Here is an 18573-nt window from a genome sequence, read left to right on the forward strand (position 1 = left end):
ATTTTTAATTCCAGTAGTTGTTTTGCGTCGAACACAGTTTGCTCTGTAACTCACCTGTTTCGCCTCTGGCGGCTGTCGGTGCGACTTGCTGGTGGCAGTTCAATCCCCGCCAAGGGGAACCCTCCCCCTGGGCGTCGACGCGAGCGCGGTGGGGCTCGCCCTGAGGAGCGCTCTCCACGCCCCGACAGCCCGTGTTGCAGCCGCACGGGGCTTGCACGCGGGGGAAATCACGCCATTAAGGGGAAAGCGCGTGTTGACGAAGACAAGAAGAAAGGCTGATTTTGCCTGAGAAAAGGCGGTTCTCCCCAGACTTTCTGCCCACTCTACGGGAAGCGTTACCAGAGGGGCCAGGTGCGCTGCACGTGGGCGCCTTCTCGGGACCCGAGCCCCAGAGAGCGGGGGCTGGGAGGGCGGCATCGAGGCCAGGGGCCAGGGCGCGGGGCCGCCTTCGGAGCACGCGGTACGTGGGTCGCCCCGTGCGCGGGGAGGAAGAGCCAAGTGGGCAGGGAAGGCAGCGGCTGGGGTGCCTTCTCTGAGAAACGCCCTGGGCAGTCTCGGAAATCGAGCTGGGCGTCTAAACCCCGCACCCTAGTCTTCTCCTCCGCACCCCACCTTCCCCTCCCTCGGGGTCGTCAGCCCCAGTCGTCCCGATGGCTCGGGGCGGGACGCAGCAGAGGCAGCCCGGGCCCGTGGGACTCCCCACTCCTCGCACCCCCGCCCCGCGGACCCCTCCCGGCCACCGCGGGCGGGAGCGGAACGTGGAGGCCGGCGTCACGAGGCGGGGAGCCCGAGGTCCAGGGCGGAGCGCCGGGGAAATCCCAGCCCGAGCGAGCTCGGGAGGTGCGGGCGCGGGCGCGGGCGGGAAGAGGAGGGCGGCGCGCGGAGGGAGGTGAGGCGAGCGGAGCCGGCAGGGAGGAGGAGGCCGGCGACGGAGGCCCCGCCCCCGCCTCGCCGAGCCGGCTTCTTGCCGCCTCCAAGCCCGCTCACTTTGCTTCTTGCCTCTGGACGGCGGTGGGGCGCTTGCCGGAGAGAGGGAGCGTCGGAGACCCCCGCACCGGCGCGTACGTTCGGCGCCCGCGCCCCCCTCAGGGAGGTTGGCGCCGCCGCCTGAGGAGAGGGCGTCCCGGCCCCGGAGGGGGCATCCCCCGGGCGCGAGGGGCGGCGGCGCTGACACAGCCTCGTTCGCGGCGGCTCGGGGCGCAGCGCTGGCGCCGGAGGGGGACTCGGCGGCCGCCCGCAGGTACAGCCGCGCGGAGGGCGCGTCGCTAGCCGCGGCACTGGGCTGCCGAGGACGCTGGAGCTGAGGGGCCCGCGGCCAGCGAAGGGGCAGGAGGAGCCGAGCCCCGAGAGAGCGCGGGCCCCGACGGCGCGCTCCCCGGTTCTGCCAAGGGCAGGCAGGCCCCGCGCGGCGGCCGGGGGGCGCCCCGGGCGCCCAGCCATGACCTTCGGGCGCAGCGGGGCGGCCTCGGTGGTGCTGAACGTGGGCGGCGCCCGGTACTCGCTGTCCCGGGAGCTGTTGAAGGACTTCCCGCTGCGCCGCGTGAGCCGGCTGCACGGCTGCCGCTCGGAGCGCGACGTGCTCGAGGTGTGCGACGACTACGACCGCGAGCGCAACGAGTACTTCTTCGACCGGCACTCGGAGGCCTTCGGCTTCATCCTGCTCTACGTGCGCGGCCACGGCAAGCTGCGCTTCGCGCCGCGGATGTGCGAGCTCTCCTTCTACAACGAGATGATCTATTGGGGCCTGGAGGGCGCGCACCTCGAGTACTGCTGCCAGCGCCGCCTCGACGACCGCATGTCCGACACCTACACCTTCTACTCGGCCGACGAGCCTGGCGCTCTGGGCCGGGACGAGGCGCGGCCCGGCGCGGCCGACTCGGCGCCGTCGCGGCGCTGGCTGGAGCGCATGCGGCGGACCTTCGAGGAGCCCACGTCGTCGCTGGCCGCGCAGATCCTGGCCAGCGTGTCGGTGGTGTTCGTGATAGTGTCCATGGTGGTGCTGTGCGCCAGCACGCTGCCCGACTGGCGCGCCGCGGCCGCCGACAACCGCAGCCTGGATGACCGGAGCAGGTACTCCGCCGGCCCTGGGAGGGAGCCCTCCGGGTAGGACGCACAGCTTCTCTGCCCGTCACGTCCGTCCCGTGGCGTCTGTCCGTCCGTCAGTCCATCCGTGCGTGCGTCCGTCCCGTCTCCGTGCTGTCTGCCCACGGGCCACCGAGCTAAGCCCGGTCCCTCCCCTTGCCGCCCCGCTTCCCGGGCGCGCGAGCGGGGTCTGGTCTCACCCCGGAGGCCCGCGCCTTCCGAGGTCGGAATCCCTGGGCCCCGGCCTTGGTGGCTTGTTGGTGGGCGCAGAGCAACCTGCTCCGTAGATTTCACTCCACTTTCGGGGCGAGTGTTGGACAGCGTCTCCTGGAGCTCAGAGCAGATAGCCGATTTCGGGTGGTGGTGGACGAGGGGAAGGCTGGTTAGGGAGAAGAATGGCCTGTGGCGCGCAAAGCCCCGCACGTCCTGTGCGCCCTGAGCTGGGACGGAATTGCTGTTATAGTCGCCCTTCGCTTCCCGCGAAGTGTGGCGTCAGCTGCGCTCCTACCGGCCGCGCGGCACCGGGGATGCACGCTGCGGCTTTCCGAGGGTCTTCTGTAGGGGCTGGGGGGACCGTTATCTCAGGAGAGGAGAAAATCTACAAGGGCCCTGCACCAGAAACGGTGTTGGGGTACTCAGTGCGTTCTGTTTTTGTTTTTGCGCTTTACTGGGATGAAAGGAAAATGTTTTCTTTCCCAAGATCATGCTTACCTTCCAGCGATGGCAGCACTTTATCGTCTTTAGGAGTGAGTTTATTTTGCCTATTTGGTGGGAAGAAGCAGCAGACGGAAGTTGGACTTTGAAGGGAGACAGCCATTTTGGGCACAAAAACCACATTGGTATTTTGTTTTACGTTTGTTCGAGAGAGACTCTTAAGAGTCTCTGTTCACTTTTTTTTTTTTCCTACTCACTTTTTAAATTCAAGGTTGTACCTCATCATCTTCTCCTGATAAGCGTGTGCGTGTCACCAGTGGTGCTTTGTGTCTTGATATTACAGTGGGTTAGGACAAGGTAATCCCCTTCCTGTGGGAAGTAAGGACCTTTATGTCATTCTAAGAAGTAAATAAAATTGTCTAGTTCCAGAGTCCATTACTGATGTGCTGTCTTGGTGTGAAATCCAAGGCAGGTGCTTTGAAAGGAAATTCATCTTGTTTAGTGTATTAGGTTCTGTTTTTAATTTACAGATAAGCATTACTTACTTGGTACTCCAACAATACAAAGAAATACCTTTATATACCTAAATGTATAAGAGTCCTTGGTATTTTTTTAAGAGTCGTAGAAAAATGAGCCGTAAATACTGGCCTTGACATGATTTACTAGTTCTGAGGTTGGTGAAGATTTGAGCCGTATTAACTAAAGGCACAGTAGAATTGAGTCAGTCGTACAGATATGGGTGAGTTGGCCAAACCAGTACATAAGCAAGAACAGCAAAATACCTAACTAATAATTTTTTTGCAGAAGGAAGGAGAGAGGTTTGGGAGAAGGGGAGGGCAGCTTGGAGATCAGTATTATGAAGCATTTGGGAAGAAATGAGATGAATAATAATTTTGTGGAAAGAGCAAAATAAACCAAAAAGGGAAGAGACAGAGATGGAAAAGGAAGCTGTAAAAGAAGTGAAGAAAGAAGTTAAGAATAACACTTAACTTGTGTATATGTATCTTATGTGTATATATAATTATTCAAGTCAGAACTGTTTCCTAGATACTTAGATATTTCAGGCAAAAGCATGTTTTTCTTGGCTTAATGGCCCAGTTTTTTTTTTTTTTTTTTTAAGATTTTTCTTTTAGAAGTTTATTTATTTGAAAGGCAGAGAGTGACAGAGGGAGTGTTCACCAACTGGTTCACTCCCCTAATGGCCATATGGCCAAGGCTGGCCTGGCTGAAGCCGGGAGCCTGGAACTCCGTCGGGGTCTTCTATGTGGGTCTCAGGGATCCAAGTATTTGTCCATCTTTCTACTGCTTTCCCAGACGAATTAGAAAGGAACCTGATTGGAAGTGGTACAGCTGGTACTTGAATCGCACCTCATAAGGGATGTCTGAATTGCAGGTGGCAGCTTAACCCTGTGTCACAACACTGGCCCTTATTTATGTCTTTATTTGAAAGGCAGAGCAACAAAAAGATGGAGAGCTCTTTCATCTGCTGGTTAACTCCCTGAAGGCCTGCAACACCTGGAGCAGGGCCAGGCCAAAGGCAGGAGTCAGGAACCCCATTTGGGTCTCTGCTCTGGGTGTCAAGAACCCAAGTAGTTAAGCCGTCATCTTCTGCTTCCCAGGTGCGTTAGCAGAAAGCTGAAACAGAAGTGGAATAGCTGGGACCCGAACTACACACTTGATAGGGGATGTGGGCGTCCCAATGGTGGCCTAACCCGCTGTGCTGCAGTGCTGGCCCCCGTGACCCAGTTTCAAGCTTCCCTCAATGAGTGTAGGTGTATGAAAACCAGTGTTTGTAATCACAAACCCAAGACTGAAGGATGGTGGAATGTCTGAGGTTGTGCACATCACAAAGGAACACCTCCCCTGGCCCGAGGGCTCTGAAACTGGCATTCTTAATTATGTGAAGGGCCTTTGAAATGTTCATGGAAAGTCATGTTATGAAAATACTGCATGGATTTCAACATTCTTGCACCAAAGTAAAATTTTTTTTTTTTATACTGGGGCAGTGTTGTGGTGTAGCAGTTTAAGCCTTCGCCTGTGACCACGCATCCCATTTGGGGAGCTGGTCCGAGACCTGGCTGCTTCATTTCTGATCCAGCTTGCTGCTAGTGCTCCTGGGAAAGCTCGCCTCTGCACCCACGTGGGACACTGTAAGAAGCTCTAGGCTCCTGGCTTTGGCCTGGTCCATCCCCAGCTATTGTGGCCATTTGGGGAGTGAACCAGCAGTTGGAAGATCTTTCTCTGTCTCTCCTCACCTCTTAACTCTGCCTTTCAAGTAACAACAACAAAAATTTGAGAGACAGACAGGTAGAGCTTCCATTCACTAGTTCACGTCCCTAATGCTCACAATAGCCTGGAACTTTTCTCCCATGTGGATGGTGTGAACTCAATCACTTAAGCCATTACTGTTGCCTCTCAGGGTCTGCATTAGCAGGAAGCTGGAGCCTGTTATGGAACCCAGGTACTCTAATATGGGATACAGGTGTCTTAACCAGAGTCTTAACTGTTAGGCAAAATACTGGCCCCTAAACTTTCATTCCGTTTTCCATGAACTTTCAGAAGTCCTGCAGTCTTCAAACCTTGCCTGCTTGTGGTTGCTAAAACTGGTCTTTCTAAAGCATCATTTTAGGTCATTTAATCATGTTTGACATCTGTCAAATAAAGCCAAGGCTTATTTCTTGGCCTTCAAGTTTTTTTTTTTTTTTAACAATTTGACCATAACCTACCATTCTTGACTTATCCCATAATTTGCAAGCATCTTTTACAAAATTACTTGAAATGCAGAAATACAGGAACAGAGAGACAGAGATCCCTAACCTGCTAGTTCATTTCCCAAATGCTCTGAACAGCCAAGGTTGGGTTAGGACGAAGCCAGGAGCCAGGAACTCAACTCAGGTCACCCATTTGGGTGGCAGGGACCAGCTACCTGAATTACCACCTGCTGCCTCCCAGGGTGTGCATTGCAAGAAGTGGAATCAGGAGTAGAGCTGGGTGTTGAACCCAGGCACTCCATGTCGGGTATAGCGACATGGCTAGCATCTTTTGAATTATCTATTTAAGGCCCTGTTGGTGTTACAAATATTGTAACTTTTTGTTGTAAAAAAAAGAAAAAAAGTTGGTGTCCATGTGGTAATGTAGGATCAGAGGCACCATTGATTTCAGAGTTGAGCTTCACTTGATTTTAGCCAAAAGGCTGAGAAATGATTGAGAGTCAAACCGTTCTAAGAAGGCCTCCAAGGTGGGGGAGGATGCATACAAGTCATCAATGCAAGGAAGGTTGCAGGCTGCCTGGTACTGGTAGGAGGTGTCATTTATACAAACTCTAGATTATGCAATGTGTACAAGCATTTGTGTCCCACCTAGGAACAAAAATTAAGAGACTTTTTAGTTAACAGCATGGGCACAGGCATGAAACTTGTATGTGAGTCCAGTGTTAGGTGGATGAAGAGCAGATGATAGATGGTCTTGAGTGTGAGAGAACAATTTTATTTTGTGGGCAGTGGCTAGCCATTGGCCAGTTTCTCAGCTCTGAATTGGGGTGAGTGGGTCATGCTTGTAGAGTAACAGATGTGCTGAGTGTGTACCATGAATTGGAGAGGGAGGAGATTGGGCACAAGATGAGTTTGGATGTCTTTGCAGAGGGCAGGGATGAGAGCTTGGATTACTTTGTGGTGGCGGGAATGGAGAAGAAATGACAACTCTGGGAAGCACTAGGAGGAATCAGGATTAACCAGGGTGTTGGAAGAACCCAGGCTTCAGGGACCGATTAAGTGGGCTTCCTTGCCACCATTTGTAGGCCTGTCTCTTGTTCTTGAATGACTCGACTGTCTCTTGCTGTGCAGTCTGGCCTACTGAAATTGGATCATTCATCAGACCCAACTCAGGTTCTGTTTCTCTTTGGAAGCTATTACTGATGACCCTAGTAGATGTGGTTTCTTTCTGAACTTCTTGAGGGATTGCTTCCTTGTTATTTATTTGACATTTATAATATCTTTCCAAGCCTGCTAGTTATTTTTTCATATAAACATGTCCAAGCCCCTAAGTTAGATTAGATGAAAAGCCCTAGAAGGCAGGCAGATTCCTATACTATTTATTACTACAGCATCTTTTAGGAAAAAAATTATTACTTGGGCATAATAAATATCTGTGGTTTACATCATATTTCAAAATATATCTTCTAGAAATATAGTTTCATTTGCATAGTTTAGAGAGCTATTTGGGCTGAGGCAGTGGGCTTTCCAGTGCTGGTGTTCTTAGGGGAAGCAGAAGGGATCCTGTGCTAGAGAAAGAAAGGGGTTTATGAAATCAAGAAATGATAATTCATCTAGTACTTATTGTACAAGAGGAATAGAAAACATCATTTCTTTTTATTGACCTCTGAAATTTTGGAATAGCATGCAACCTAAAATTGGGTCTTCCAAAGCAGTGATTCTATAACTTTTTGTGTATGAGGGAGATCCTTTTATTTTTATTTATTTTTTAAAGATTCATTTATTTGAAAGAGTTATACAGAGTGAGGAGAGGTAGAGAGGGAGAGAGGTCTTCCATCCACTGGTTCACTCCCCAATTGGCCGCAACGGCAGGAGCTGTGCTGACCCGAAGCCAGGAGCCAGGAGCTTCTTCTGGGTCTCCCATGGGGGTGCAGGGGCCCAAGAACTTGGGTCATTTTCCGTTGCTTTCCCAGGCCATAACAGAGAGCTGGATCGGAAGAGGAGCAGCCAGGTCTAGAACTGGCGCCCATATGGGATGCCAGTGCTTCAGACCAGAGTGTTAACCCGCTGTGCCACAGTGCCAGCCCTGAGGAAGATTCTTTTAAATGGATTTGTTTTGAAAGATGAATAATTATATCAGTAATGGTTCAAAATCCCAAAACTACAAAAGTAAAACTTGGTCCATTCTCCAGCCACTTAGGCTTTTTCTTAGATGTAATCAACACTAGTAGTATTTTGTGTGTTCTTTGAGACATTGATGTGTTTGCTAGTTTATCATGTGCTTGTTTTTACAAAAGCCACAGAACTTCCTTCCTATGGCATTTTTTGTTTTATCAAGGGCAAGCTAGGCAGGGAAAATAAGGTTACAGATCAGATCTTTTGATGGGTTTTGTCCCTGCCTTGTTACTGATTGTCAAGTGTTTTTTTTTTTTTTTTTCTTTCTTTTCTAAAATTGTGCTTTAAAACCCCACTACCACCACCTCTCTTGGAGTCACCCTGCAGGCCACTTTGGGTGGAGGCTTCTGAGTTAAATAAATCTTGCTTTTCTCTCTGGAAGAAAAAAAAAAGCCACAAAGCTGCAGTACACACTGTCCTGCAGTTGGGTTGTAAGTAATCAGCCTGTTGTGGAGCTCTTTCCCTGCGAGTCTGAGCTGCCAATTCTTTGATGCAGATGCATGGTGTTCCGTTGTCTGGATGTCCCATCGTTGCTGGACATTGTTTCTTCTCTGTAGGGAATGCTGCAGGGAATTCCTTGTATATATCATATTGCTTTTATACAAGTATGTCCATATTGTAATTTCCTGAAAATTAAATCCTTGGGTCAAAGAGCATATGTACTTGTAATTTTCATAGATAATTACACACTGCTGTCCCAAAAGATTCTATCAGTTTTTACTGCCAACAGCAACGTGGGAGGAAGCATGGCTTCAAACTGCAGAGTTTAACCTTGCTGTGCTGAAAGGTGAAAAATGGTGTCTAGGAGTTTTAAGTAACATTGTACTTCTTTGCATATAATAGTCATTCGTCTTACTGGTTTTCTGAGCTATTTACTGTTTTTTCACTTTGTCAATGACTTTCTTAGTATGAAGATTTAAAGAAAATGTATTAAGAAATTAGCTCTGGCCGGTGCTGCGGCTCAATAGGCTAATCCTCCACCTGCGGCGCCGGCACCCCAGGTTCTAGTCCCGGTCAGGGTGCCGGATTCTGTCCCGGTTGCCCCTTTTCCAGGCCAGCTCTCTGCTGTGGCCCAGCAGTGCAGTGGAGGATGGCCCAAGTGCTTGAGCCCTGCACCCCATGGGAGACCAGGAGAAGCATCTGGCTCCTGCCTTCGGGTCAGCGCGGTGTGCTGGCCTCGGTGTGCCAGCCACGGCGGCCATTGGAGGGTGAACCAACTGCAAAGGGAGACCTTTCTCTCTGTCTCTCTCTCTCACTGTCCACTCTGCCTGTCAAAAAAAAAAAAAAAAAAAATTAGCTCTTTGTTTATGGCTTGCAAATAGGCTTTTCTCTTAGGACCCTATTAAAAGAAAACGACAATTGCCTATGACATAGTAGTTCTACTTTTTTTTTTTCTTTTTAAAGATTTATTTGAAAGAGTTACACAGAGAGAAGGAGAGACAGAGACAGAGAGAGAAAGAGGTCTTCCACTCCTCAGTTGGCTGCAATGGCCGGAGCTGCACCTATCCAAAGCTAGGAGCCAGGAGCTTCTTCTGGGTCTCCCACGTGGTTTCAGGGGCCTAAGGACTTGGGCCATCTTCTGCTTTCCCAGGCCATAGCAGAGCGCTGGATGGGAAGTAGAGCAGCTGGGACTAGAACCAGCGTCCATATGGGATGCCAGCACTGCAGGCGGTAGCTTTACCTGCTACATCATAGTGCCAGCCCCCATGTAGCTCTACTTTTAGTATCTGTTGAGAAAAAACACATAATGGTGAAAAATAATCATGAATTCTAACCATTCATCAGCTGTTGAGCGCCTATGCTGGTTCCAGGCATTGTGGCTACAGAGGTACATAGGATACCACCCCTGCCCTCGTGGAGCTGGCAAGCTAGCAGTGGCAGTGGGATGGGGAGACAGACACCACAAATGCGTGAGAATTTCACATTGGGAAAGGTGACAGAAGTTCAGTTGGTGAATGTGAGAAGGAACTGGACTTGGGAAAATGAAGGGAAGAGTGTTCTAGGCCAAGAGAGCAGAGAATGCAAAGACCTTGAGATGGCAATGGCCTTGGCTTGTGTACAGAACAGCAGGAAGGTCAGTGAGGGCTGCAATTCAGTTTAAGGGCATGAGTATGCTAGATGAGGTTGGAGGGGAGCAGAGGGGCCCAAGAGGCAGGGCCAGTGTACCATGATGGGAGTTTTTTTTTTTTTTTTTTTTAAGATTTATTTATTTTATTTGAAAGGCAGAGCTACATAGAGGGAGGGAGGGAGGGAGGGGGAGAGAGAGAGAGGAGAAAGAAAAAGAGAAAGAGAAAGAAAGAGAAAGAGATTCTCCATCTATTGGTTCACTCCCCCGATGGCTGTAATGGCAAGAGCTAGGCCAAGCCAAAGCCAGGAGCTTCTTCCATGTCTCTTACGTGGGTGCAGGGCCCCAAGCACTTGGGCCATCTTCCACTGCTTTCCCAGGCACATTAGGAGGGAGCTAGATTGGAAGTGGCGCTGGGACTCAAACTGGTGCCCATATGGGATATCAGTGCTGGAGATGACGAATTAACCTGCTATGGCACAGCGCCAGCCCCCTGAGTTTTCTTCTCTGTGTGATAAGGGGAGCCTTTGGAGTATTTTAAGCAGAGCAATGGTATGTTCTAATGTGTTTGAAAAGCACTTCTGGGGGCCTGAGTTACCGCCCATCAGGTTAAGCTGTCCTCTGTGAAGCTGGCACATATTGGAGCTCTGGTTGGAATCCTGACTGCTTCCTATCCAGCTTTCTACTGGGGAGGCAGCAGACGATGACCCAAGTACTTGGTTCCCTGCTACCCGGATGGAGCTCCCAGTTTCTGGCTTTGGTCAGGCCCAGACCTGGTGTCGTGGCTATTTGGAGAGTGAGCCATTGGATGGATGATCGATCGATTCATCTCTCTCTCTTTCTGCCTTTTAAATAAATAGATAAATCTTAAAAAAAAAAACAAAAACAAAAAAACTGCTGACTAGAGGATAGCCTCAAGGGGTCAACGGCAGAAGTGGAGAGACCTGGCCAGTGAGGAAATGTTGGGGCTTGGTTTAGGGGAGTAGCAGTGGAGACGGTGAGAAGTGGCTAGATTCAGCTCAGGGATTTCTCTGATGTGAGTGACAACTCATCTACCAGCACTGGGAAAGTGTGTGAGCCATTACCCAGGAGAGGTGCCCACAGGCAGTGGGGTCCCGCTGGCTTGCTCCCTTTGTCCACTTGCAGTGAGCTGTGAATCCGGTTCTTTCCTTCAGGGCGTATTTCCTGTTTGGGGGTACTGTGAGGAGGAGGCTCTAGAAGCGGGGTCTCCAGAGGGTTGATGGGAAAGGGGCCATAGACCACCTGCAGCTGTCTCAGAGAGGATTGTTTGGTTTGTCAAAGACATATAGTGTGTGTGGTCACAGCCTTTGTTGATGAACAACTCCAGTAACGAATTAATGTTAGAATAGTGATGTTCTGAATGTTTCATCTGTTGATAAGATCATCTGGATTCTGTAGGCAGTGTGCCTGCCAACTGCATCTGAATATTATCCTGACATTGCCTGGGAGATTAATGTTCTTTTGGCCTTTTAACATATAGACAAGTCATCTTTTTAAGTTCTATGCATTGCTGCCTGTTTTCATAAAAAGATGCTCCTTACTGGTCATCTTGGCAAAGTTCTTGACTTCTGAAAGATAGGTTGGATAAAGGTAACTGTCCGTTTTATTTTTCTTCGCCTTTTGCCTCTGCACTGTGTTCCCTCAGCTCCTCGCAGCAGAGGAGTTCTCTTTTGAGTTGTGAATCTCTGGCATGCAAAGTCTTGGGGGTAGTTTTGGTCTTTAGAAATTCTTTCTTAAAAATGCTTCATGTTGGAATTTTGATCTTTAATTTGTATTGCTCTGGTTGTGGTGAGGATTTGAGGAGATTTTATTTATTTTTCTCTGACAGGCAGAGTTAGAGAGACAGAGAAAAAGGTCTTCCTTTGCCGTTGGTTCACTCCCCAAATGGCCGCCGTGGTAAGCGCTGTGCCGATCCGAAGCCAGGAGCTTCCTCCTGGTCTTCCATGCGAGTGCAGGGCCCAAGCACTTGGGCCATCCTCCACTGCCTTCTCGGGCCACAGCAGAGAGCTGGACTGGAAGAGGGGCAACCGGGGCAGAATCCAGCACCCCATCCGGGACTAGAACCTGGGGTGCTGGCGCCGCAGGTGGAAGATTAGCCTAGTGAGCTGCGGTACCAGCCAAGGAGATTTTAATTTCATAAAGTGTTATTTTTAAGTCCAGGTTTTAAAGACTTGAAATACCAGGTGATGGAAATTTAAAAATCAATTGTACTATTTCTATTGCCTTTTAGTTCAATATTATATAAATTCAGAAGGTTTTTCAGTACTTTCAAAATAAAAAGCAGTATTTGAAACTGAAGATGAACGTCTCAGTGCTTTTACTGTGTAGATAAGCTGCATGTTTTCAGAAGTCAGTAATTAATAGATCTCTGATAGGATTGAACATAACCCAGAACCTCTGTTAAATTCCGTTCTTTCACGGTGGACTGTTTCTTTTAATATGTGTACAGACTTCTCACTGCTGCCAATTTTAGAATTGAGTGGAAATTTCTTATGTCAATGCCTTTTCTATAACCAAAGTACTTTTTTCTTCCTTTTGGTAAGCAAGTAATTTTCATCATTCTTTTTTTAATTAAAACTTTGCTCATTAGAACAAAAGTGTTATAATTTCAAAAGTTAAAGTTCCTCTCTCTCCTCTACCCCAACCCAATTTTTGGGTATTTTTCAAGAAATTTTCTATGCATATATACAAATGTACACATACCCATGTATATATATTTATGTGTATATATAATTTTATATTTATACATATTTTATTTAAATTATTTTCATTTTATTTGAAAGAAGGAGTGAGAGAAGAGATCTTCATCTGCTGGTTCACTTTCCAAAAGAGAGAAGGGGAGAGAAGAGCTTCGTCTGCTGGTTCACTTCTCAAAAGCCCCAAAATAGCCAGGAGCCAGGCACTCCATCCTGGTCTGCTATGTGGGTGGCAGGGACCCAAGTATTTGGGCCATCACCTGCTGCCTCCTAGTGTATTAACAGGAAGCTAGATTGAAAGTGGACACAGGATCAGGCACACAGATATGGGATACAGGCATCCCAAGTAGCAATCTAACCAATCACCCCTGAATATATATTTTAAATATGTAACTAGGACCATTCTATAATCTTGGTTAACAATTTACCTTTTTTACTGAACAACACACTTTGGAGCTCTTTTCATGTAAATTAATTTAAAATTTTTTTTAAAGATTTATTTATTTACTTGAGAGGCAGAATTACACACATAGAGAGGGAGAGACAGAGAGGTCTTCCATCAGCTAGTAAGCTCCCCAAATGGCCACAGTCGCTAGAGCTGGGCCACTCCAAAGCTAGGAATCAGGAGCTGCTTCCAGGTGTCCCACACTGGTGCAGAGGCCTAAGCACTTGGGCCATCCTTTGCTGTTTCCCCAGGTTATCAGCAGGGAGCTGGATAGGAATTGGAGCAGCCAGGACTTGAATTGGCACCCATTTGGGATATTGACGCTATCGGTGGATGCTTGACCTATGCCACAGTGCCAGCCCCAGTTCATATAAATCTTATTTTCTGTAATATCTGTAGTTTTCTATTGGGTGGATGGGGCATAATACATTTAACAAGGTCTGTTCTGAATAGTAATGGTTCTAACAGTCAATATTTATTTAATACTTAATATATGGTAGTCACTTGTTTTATAATTTTATTTATTTTTGAAGATTTATTTATTTGAAAAGCAAAGTTAGAGGGAGAGACAGAGAGAGAAATCTTCTATCTGCTGGTTCACTCCCCAAATGACCACAATGACTGGAGCTGGGCTAGACTGAAGCCAGGAGCTTCTTCCATGTCTCCCACAGTGGCAGAGGCCTAAGGACTTGGGCCATCTTCCACTAATTTCCCAGGTTCATTAGCAGGGAAACGGATCGGAAGTAGAGCAGATGGGACTTGAACCAGCACCCAGATGGGATGCCAGAGTGGGCAGGACACAGCTTTACCCACTACACCACTACGCTAGCCCCCAAATTTTATTTTAAAATTGGGGGGTAAGCGCTGTGGCATAGCAGGTAAAGCTGCCACCTGCCGTGCCTGCATTGCATAGGAATGTTGGTTTGAGTCCTGGCTGCTCCACTTCCAGTCTAGCTCTCTGCTATGGCCTGGGAAAGCAGTAGAAGATGTCCCAAGTCCTTGGGCCCCTGTACCACATGGGAGACCAGGAAGAAGCTCTTGGCTTTGGATCGGTGAGTCTCTGGCTATTGCGGCCAACTGAGGAGTAAGCCAGCTGATGGAAGACCTCTATCTCTCCCTGTCTTCTTCAGCCTCTCTGTAACTTTGCCTTTCAAATAAAATAGTAAATCTTTAAAAAAAATCAGACTTTTCCTGTAAAAATATTTTTTAAAGATTTATTTATTTAGTGGGAGAGTTACAGACTGAGGGAGAGACAGAGAGAGGGGTCTTTCATCTACTGGTTCACTCCCCAAATGGCCTCAACAGCTGGAGCTGGGCTGATCAGAAGCCAGGATCCAGGCTGGGTCTCCCCCGTGGGTGCAGGGGCCCAAGGATTTGGGCCGTCTTTTGCTGCCTTTCCAGTCCATTAGCAGGGAGCTGATTGGAAAAGGAGCAGTTGGGACAGACTTGAACCAGTGCCCTTTTAGGGTGCTGGTGCCACAGAAGGATGTTTAGCCTACTATGGCACAGCACTGGCCCCTGTGAAAATATTTTTATTGATTGATTTTTATCTCTTTGAAAGGCAGAGAGACAGAGGTAGGCAGAGTGAGATCTTGCATCTGCTGGTTCATTCTTCAAATGTGCCAGATGTATCTGACTTCATCCAGAGGCTGGGACTCTCTGAATCTCCCTGCTGGTAGTAGGGATGCAACTACTTGAGCCATTACATGCTTACTCCCAGGGTGTGCATTAGCAGGAAGCTAGAATCAAAAGCAGAGCTGAGGGACTGGCGCTGTGGCATAGTGGGTAAAGCCACCGCCTGCAGTGCTGGCACCTCATGTGGGCGCTGGTTCAAGACCTGGCTGCTCCGCTTCCAGTCTAGCTCTCTGCTGTGGCTTGGGAAAGCAGTAGAAGATGGCCCAAGTCCTTGGGCCCTTGCACCCATGTGGGAGACCCGGAAGAAGCTCCTGGTTTTGGATTGGCACAGCTTCGGACGTTGTGGTCATTTGGGGAGTGAACCAGCGGATGGAAGACCTTTCTCTCTCTCTCTCTGCCTCTCCTCTCTCTGTGTAACTCTGACTTTCAAGTAAAATAAATAAATTAAAAAAAAAAAAAAAAAAAAAAAGGCAGAGCTGAGACCTGAACCCTGGCTCTCAGGTAGGGGATGCAAGTCTCCAGAATGGTGTTTTTACTGCAGGACCAAATGCCTTTTTTTTTTTTTTTTTTTTTGACAGGCAGAGTGGACAGTGAGAGAGAGAGAGACAGACAGAAAGGTCTTCCTTTGCCGTTGGTTCACCCTCCAATGGCCGCCACGCCGGCGCGCTGTGGCCGGCGCACCACACTGATCCGATGGCAGGAGCCAGGTATTTCTCCTGGTCTCCCATGGGGTGCAGGGCCCAAGGACTTGGGCCATCCTCCACTGCACTCCCTGGCCACAGCAGAGAGCTGGCCTGGAAGAGGGGTAACCGGCACAGAATCCGGCGCCCCGACCGGGACTAGAACCCGGTGTGCCGACGCTGCAAGGTAGAGGATTAGGCTAGTGAGCCACGGCGCCGGCCAGAATGCCTATCTCTTAAATTAAATTTTATTTTTAACTGACATGTAAGAATAATACATATATTTTTTAAACAAAGATTTGTTTGAAAGAATGACACACACACACACACACACACACACACACACACACAGAGGGAGAGACGGAGAGAGAGGTATCTTTCATCCTCTGGTTTTCTTTTCAAATGCTTACAATAGCCAGGGCTGGATCAGGCTGAAGCCAGGAGCCAGGAACCCCATCCAGGTCTCCCATGTGGATGGCAGGACCCATGTACTTGGGCCATCATCTGCTGCCTGCTAGGATATGACATGCAGGCATCCCAAGTGATGGCTTAACCAGCTGTGCCACAATACCTGCCCCCAAATTATACATTTTTAAGGGATACCATGTGGTAGTTCTATATGACTTGTTAAGTTTTTAGATGCATTTTGTCATCTAAATCTCAGTGCAGTCCTGTGGATTAGTAAATAGCATTAATTCTCCATTTTGTGGCTGGTATCTAGCTAATTAATATGTCTAGATTCGCATAGTGGTAAGTAGTGTCCTATATTCTGATTCCTGTGTCCTAACTCTGCTGTACTGAGAAATGGTTAACTCTAAATTTTCAAAAATTCAAACAATAGCACAGAGTATGGTCTTTTTCATATATCTTTGCAAATTGGTGTAAGTATATATACGTGAGGGTCCTTTTGAAAAATTTATAGAAAAATTAAAAGAAATTTACTTTGTTGCAAAAATTTTTGAAATACATGCAGTTTTTTTTCATGAACTTTTGGAAGGCCCTTTATTTGCTGGGGAGATTGGTGATAAGGTTAATAAATGTAATTTTTAAAATATGAAATGTGTAACATTTGGGAAACTTGCATACTCCTTGAATTGATTTGTCCTAAATGAACAATACCTGATGTTACAAAACCAAACTGTGGGGGCTGGTGCTGTGAGGAGCAGGTAAAGCCATTGCCTGCAGTGCCAGCATCTCATATGGGCACTGGTTCGAGTCCTGGCTGCTTCCCTTCCAGTCCAGCTCCCTATTGTGGCCTGGGAAAGCAAAAGATGGCCCAATTCCTTGGGCCCCTGTACCATGTAGGAAATCTGAAAGAAGCTCCAGGCTCCTGGCTTTGGATTGGTGCAGCTCCAGCTGTTGCAACCATCTGGGGAGTGAACCGGTGGATAAACGACCTCTTTCTCTCTCTCTCTCTCTTTCTCTCTCTCTCTCCACCCACCTCCCCTGCCTCTGCTTCTGCCCCGCTGTAACTCTGCCTTTCTAATAAATAAATCTTAAAAAACAAAAACAAACAAACAAAAAAAAACATGCTGCAGGAGTGGACCATGATAGGTTAAGCACCTGCCTGCAGCACTGGCATCCCACATGGGCACCAGTTCATGTCCCTGTGGCTTCTCTTCTGATCCAGTTCTCTGCTATGGACTGGAAAAGCAGTAGAGGGTGGCCCAAGTGCTTGAATCCCTGCACCCACATGGGAGACCCGGAAGAAGCTCCTGGCTCCTGGCTTTGGATTAGCTCAGCTCCGGCTCTTAGGGCCATATGGGGAATGAACTAGCGAATGGAAGACCTTTCTCTGTGTTTGTCTCTCCCTCTTTCTGTAACTCTACCACTCAGATAAATAAATAAAAAATCTTTAAAACAAACAAAGCCATGCTTGGGCAAAAAGATGCACCTTGAGTGCCAGGGAGAACACTAGATTTTAATGTAGCAGAGTGTAAAATGATGTGATTTCAGTTTCCACTTTGCAATTAACCTCTGGGAAACTACTATTTTTTTTTTTTATTTTTTTTTTAGTTTTTAAAGGTTTATTTATTTGAAAAGGCAGAGTAACAGAGATAGTGGAGACAGACACACATCTGTACACACACACACACACAGATCAATCTATACCTGCTGGTTCACTCCCCAAATTGTCACAACAGCCAAGACTGGGTTAGGCTGAAATGGAACCTGTAACTCCATGTGGTCTCCCAGGTTGGTGCAGGGGTCCAGGCACTTGGGCCACCTTCTCTTATCTTCCCAGTTGCGTTATCAGGGAGCTAGAAAGGAGGTAGAACAGCCAACACTCTGAAAAATGTGATGTCTACATCTCAAGCAGACGTTTAACCTGCTTTGCTGTGATGCCAGCCCCCATTTTCAAGTTTGGGTGTAGTATCCATGTATATCCATAATGATCTGAAAAGGCTGTTAAAATACCCTTCTCTTTTCCAAGCGCATACTTCTGTGAGGCTAAATGCTCTGCATATTCTTCAGAACCATGTAGTGTATCTTACTGAATGCAGAAACAGACGTGAGAATTCAGCTGTCCCATAATAATCCATAATGGGATTTGCAGAAAGGTGAAACAATGTCACTTTTCTCCCTGGTTTTAGAGAATATGCTTTTGATAAACATATTTTTTTCTTTTTAAGACATTTTTGTTAATTTATTTGAAAGGCAGAAAGACAGGGACATCTCCCATAGATTGGTTCACTCCCTAAATGCCTGCAACAGCCAGGGCTGGGCCAAGCTGAAGCCAGCAGCCTGGGACACATTCTGGGTCTTGGGATGGTGGCAGGGCCCCGAGTACTTCAGCCATCACCTACTTCTCAGGATGCACATTATTAGGAAGCTGGAGTTGGAAGTGGAGCCAGGACTGAAACCAAGCACTCAGATATGGAACGTGGGGGTCCCAAGTGGTGTCTTAACTACTGTGCCAAACACTTGTCCCAATGAACATGTTATTTGTCTTTTAAAGATTCATTTATTTGTCTGAAAGGCAAAGTTACAGAGACAGAGGCAGAGAAAGAGAGAGAGGTCTTTATTCACTGACTAACTCCCCAAATGTCACAATGGTCTGCCACTTGGGTGATGGGGCCCAAGGACTTAGGCCATCTTCTGCTTTCCCAGGTCATAGCAGAGAGCTGGATTAGAAGTGGAGCAGCCAGGACTTGAACCTGCGCCTGTATGGGATATGGATACTGCAGGTGGTGGCTTAACCTATGCCACAGCACTGGCCCCGAACAGGTTATTTCTAAGTAGTAGATTTGTTACTGTTTTAAATGAATTTATAAAAACTTTAAAATTATTAGTTTAGTATCTAATATAAATATTAATGGGTATAGCCTATACAAAAGAAGAGTTCTGTTTTTTCTACACAAAGTGGTATGTACTTTTCTGTAAGTCATTTTATAAAATATGTGTTTTT

At 48.0% G+C, this 18573-nt stretch overlaps 2 protein-coding genes across 7 annotated transcripts in view; one reads left to right on the plus strand and one right to left on the minus strand.

Annotated features, from left to right (window-relative positions):
- The window catches only part of MTA3 (metastasis associated 1 family member 3), a 222182-nt gene extending 221736 nt beyond the window's left edge, over positions 1–446 (minus strand). For both annotated transcript variants that reach the window (XM_089326485.1, XM_070069204.2), the window contains exon 1: positions 55–446. The gene's annotated coding sequence lies outside the window, so the exon portion shown is untranslated. The remainder of the gene's footprint in view (positions 1–54) is intronic.
- Positions 447–858: 412 nt separating this feature from the next.
- The window catches only part of KCNG3 (potassium voltage-gated channel modifier subfamily G member 3), a 122758-nt gene continuing 105043 nt past the window's right edge, over positions 859–18573 (plus strand). For 2 of the 5 annotated variants that reach the window (XM_089326496.1, XM_089326498.1), the window contains exon 1: positions 859–2103. In XM_089326496.1, the coding sequence (XP_089182622.1) occupies positions 1439–2103 (665 nt within the window). In that variant the 5' untranslated portion in view covers positions 859–1438. The remainder of the gene's footprint in view (positions 2104–18573) is intronic. The other 3 variants (XM_089326497.1, XM_002709903.6, XM_002709904.6) reach the window with 3 other exon arrangements.

The sequence above is a fragment of the Oryctolagus cuniculus genome, chromosome 2, assembly GCF_051225735.1.
Source record: "Oryctolagus cuniculus isolate XC-2025 breed Fujian yellow rabbit chromosome 2, ASM5122573v1, whole genome shotgun sequence".
Lineage (NCBI taxonomy): Eukaryota > Metazoa > Chordata > Mammalia > Lagomorpha > Leporidae > Oryctolagus > Oryctolagus cuniculus.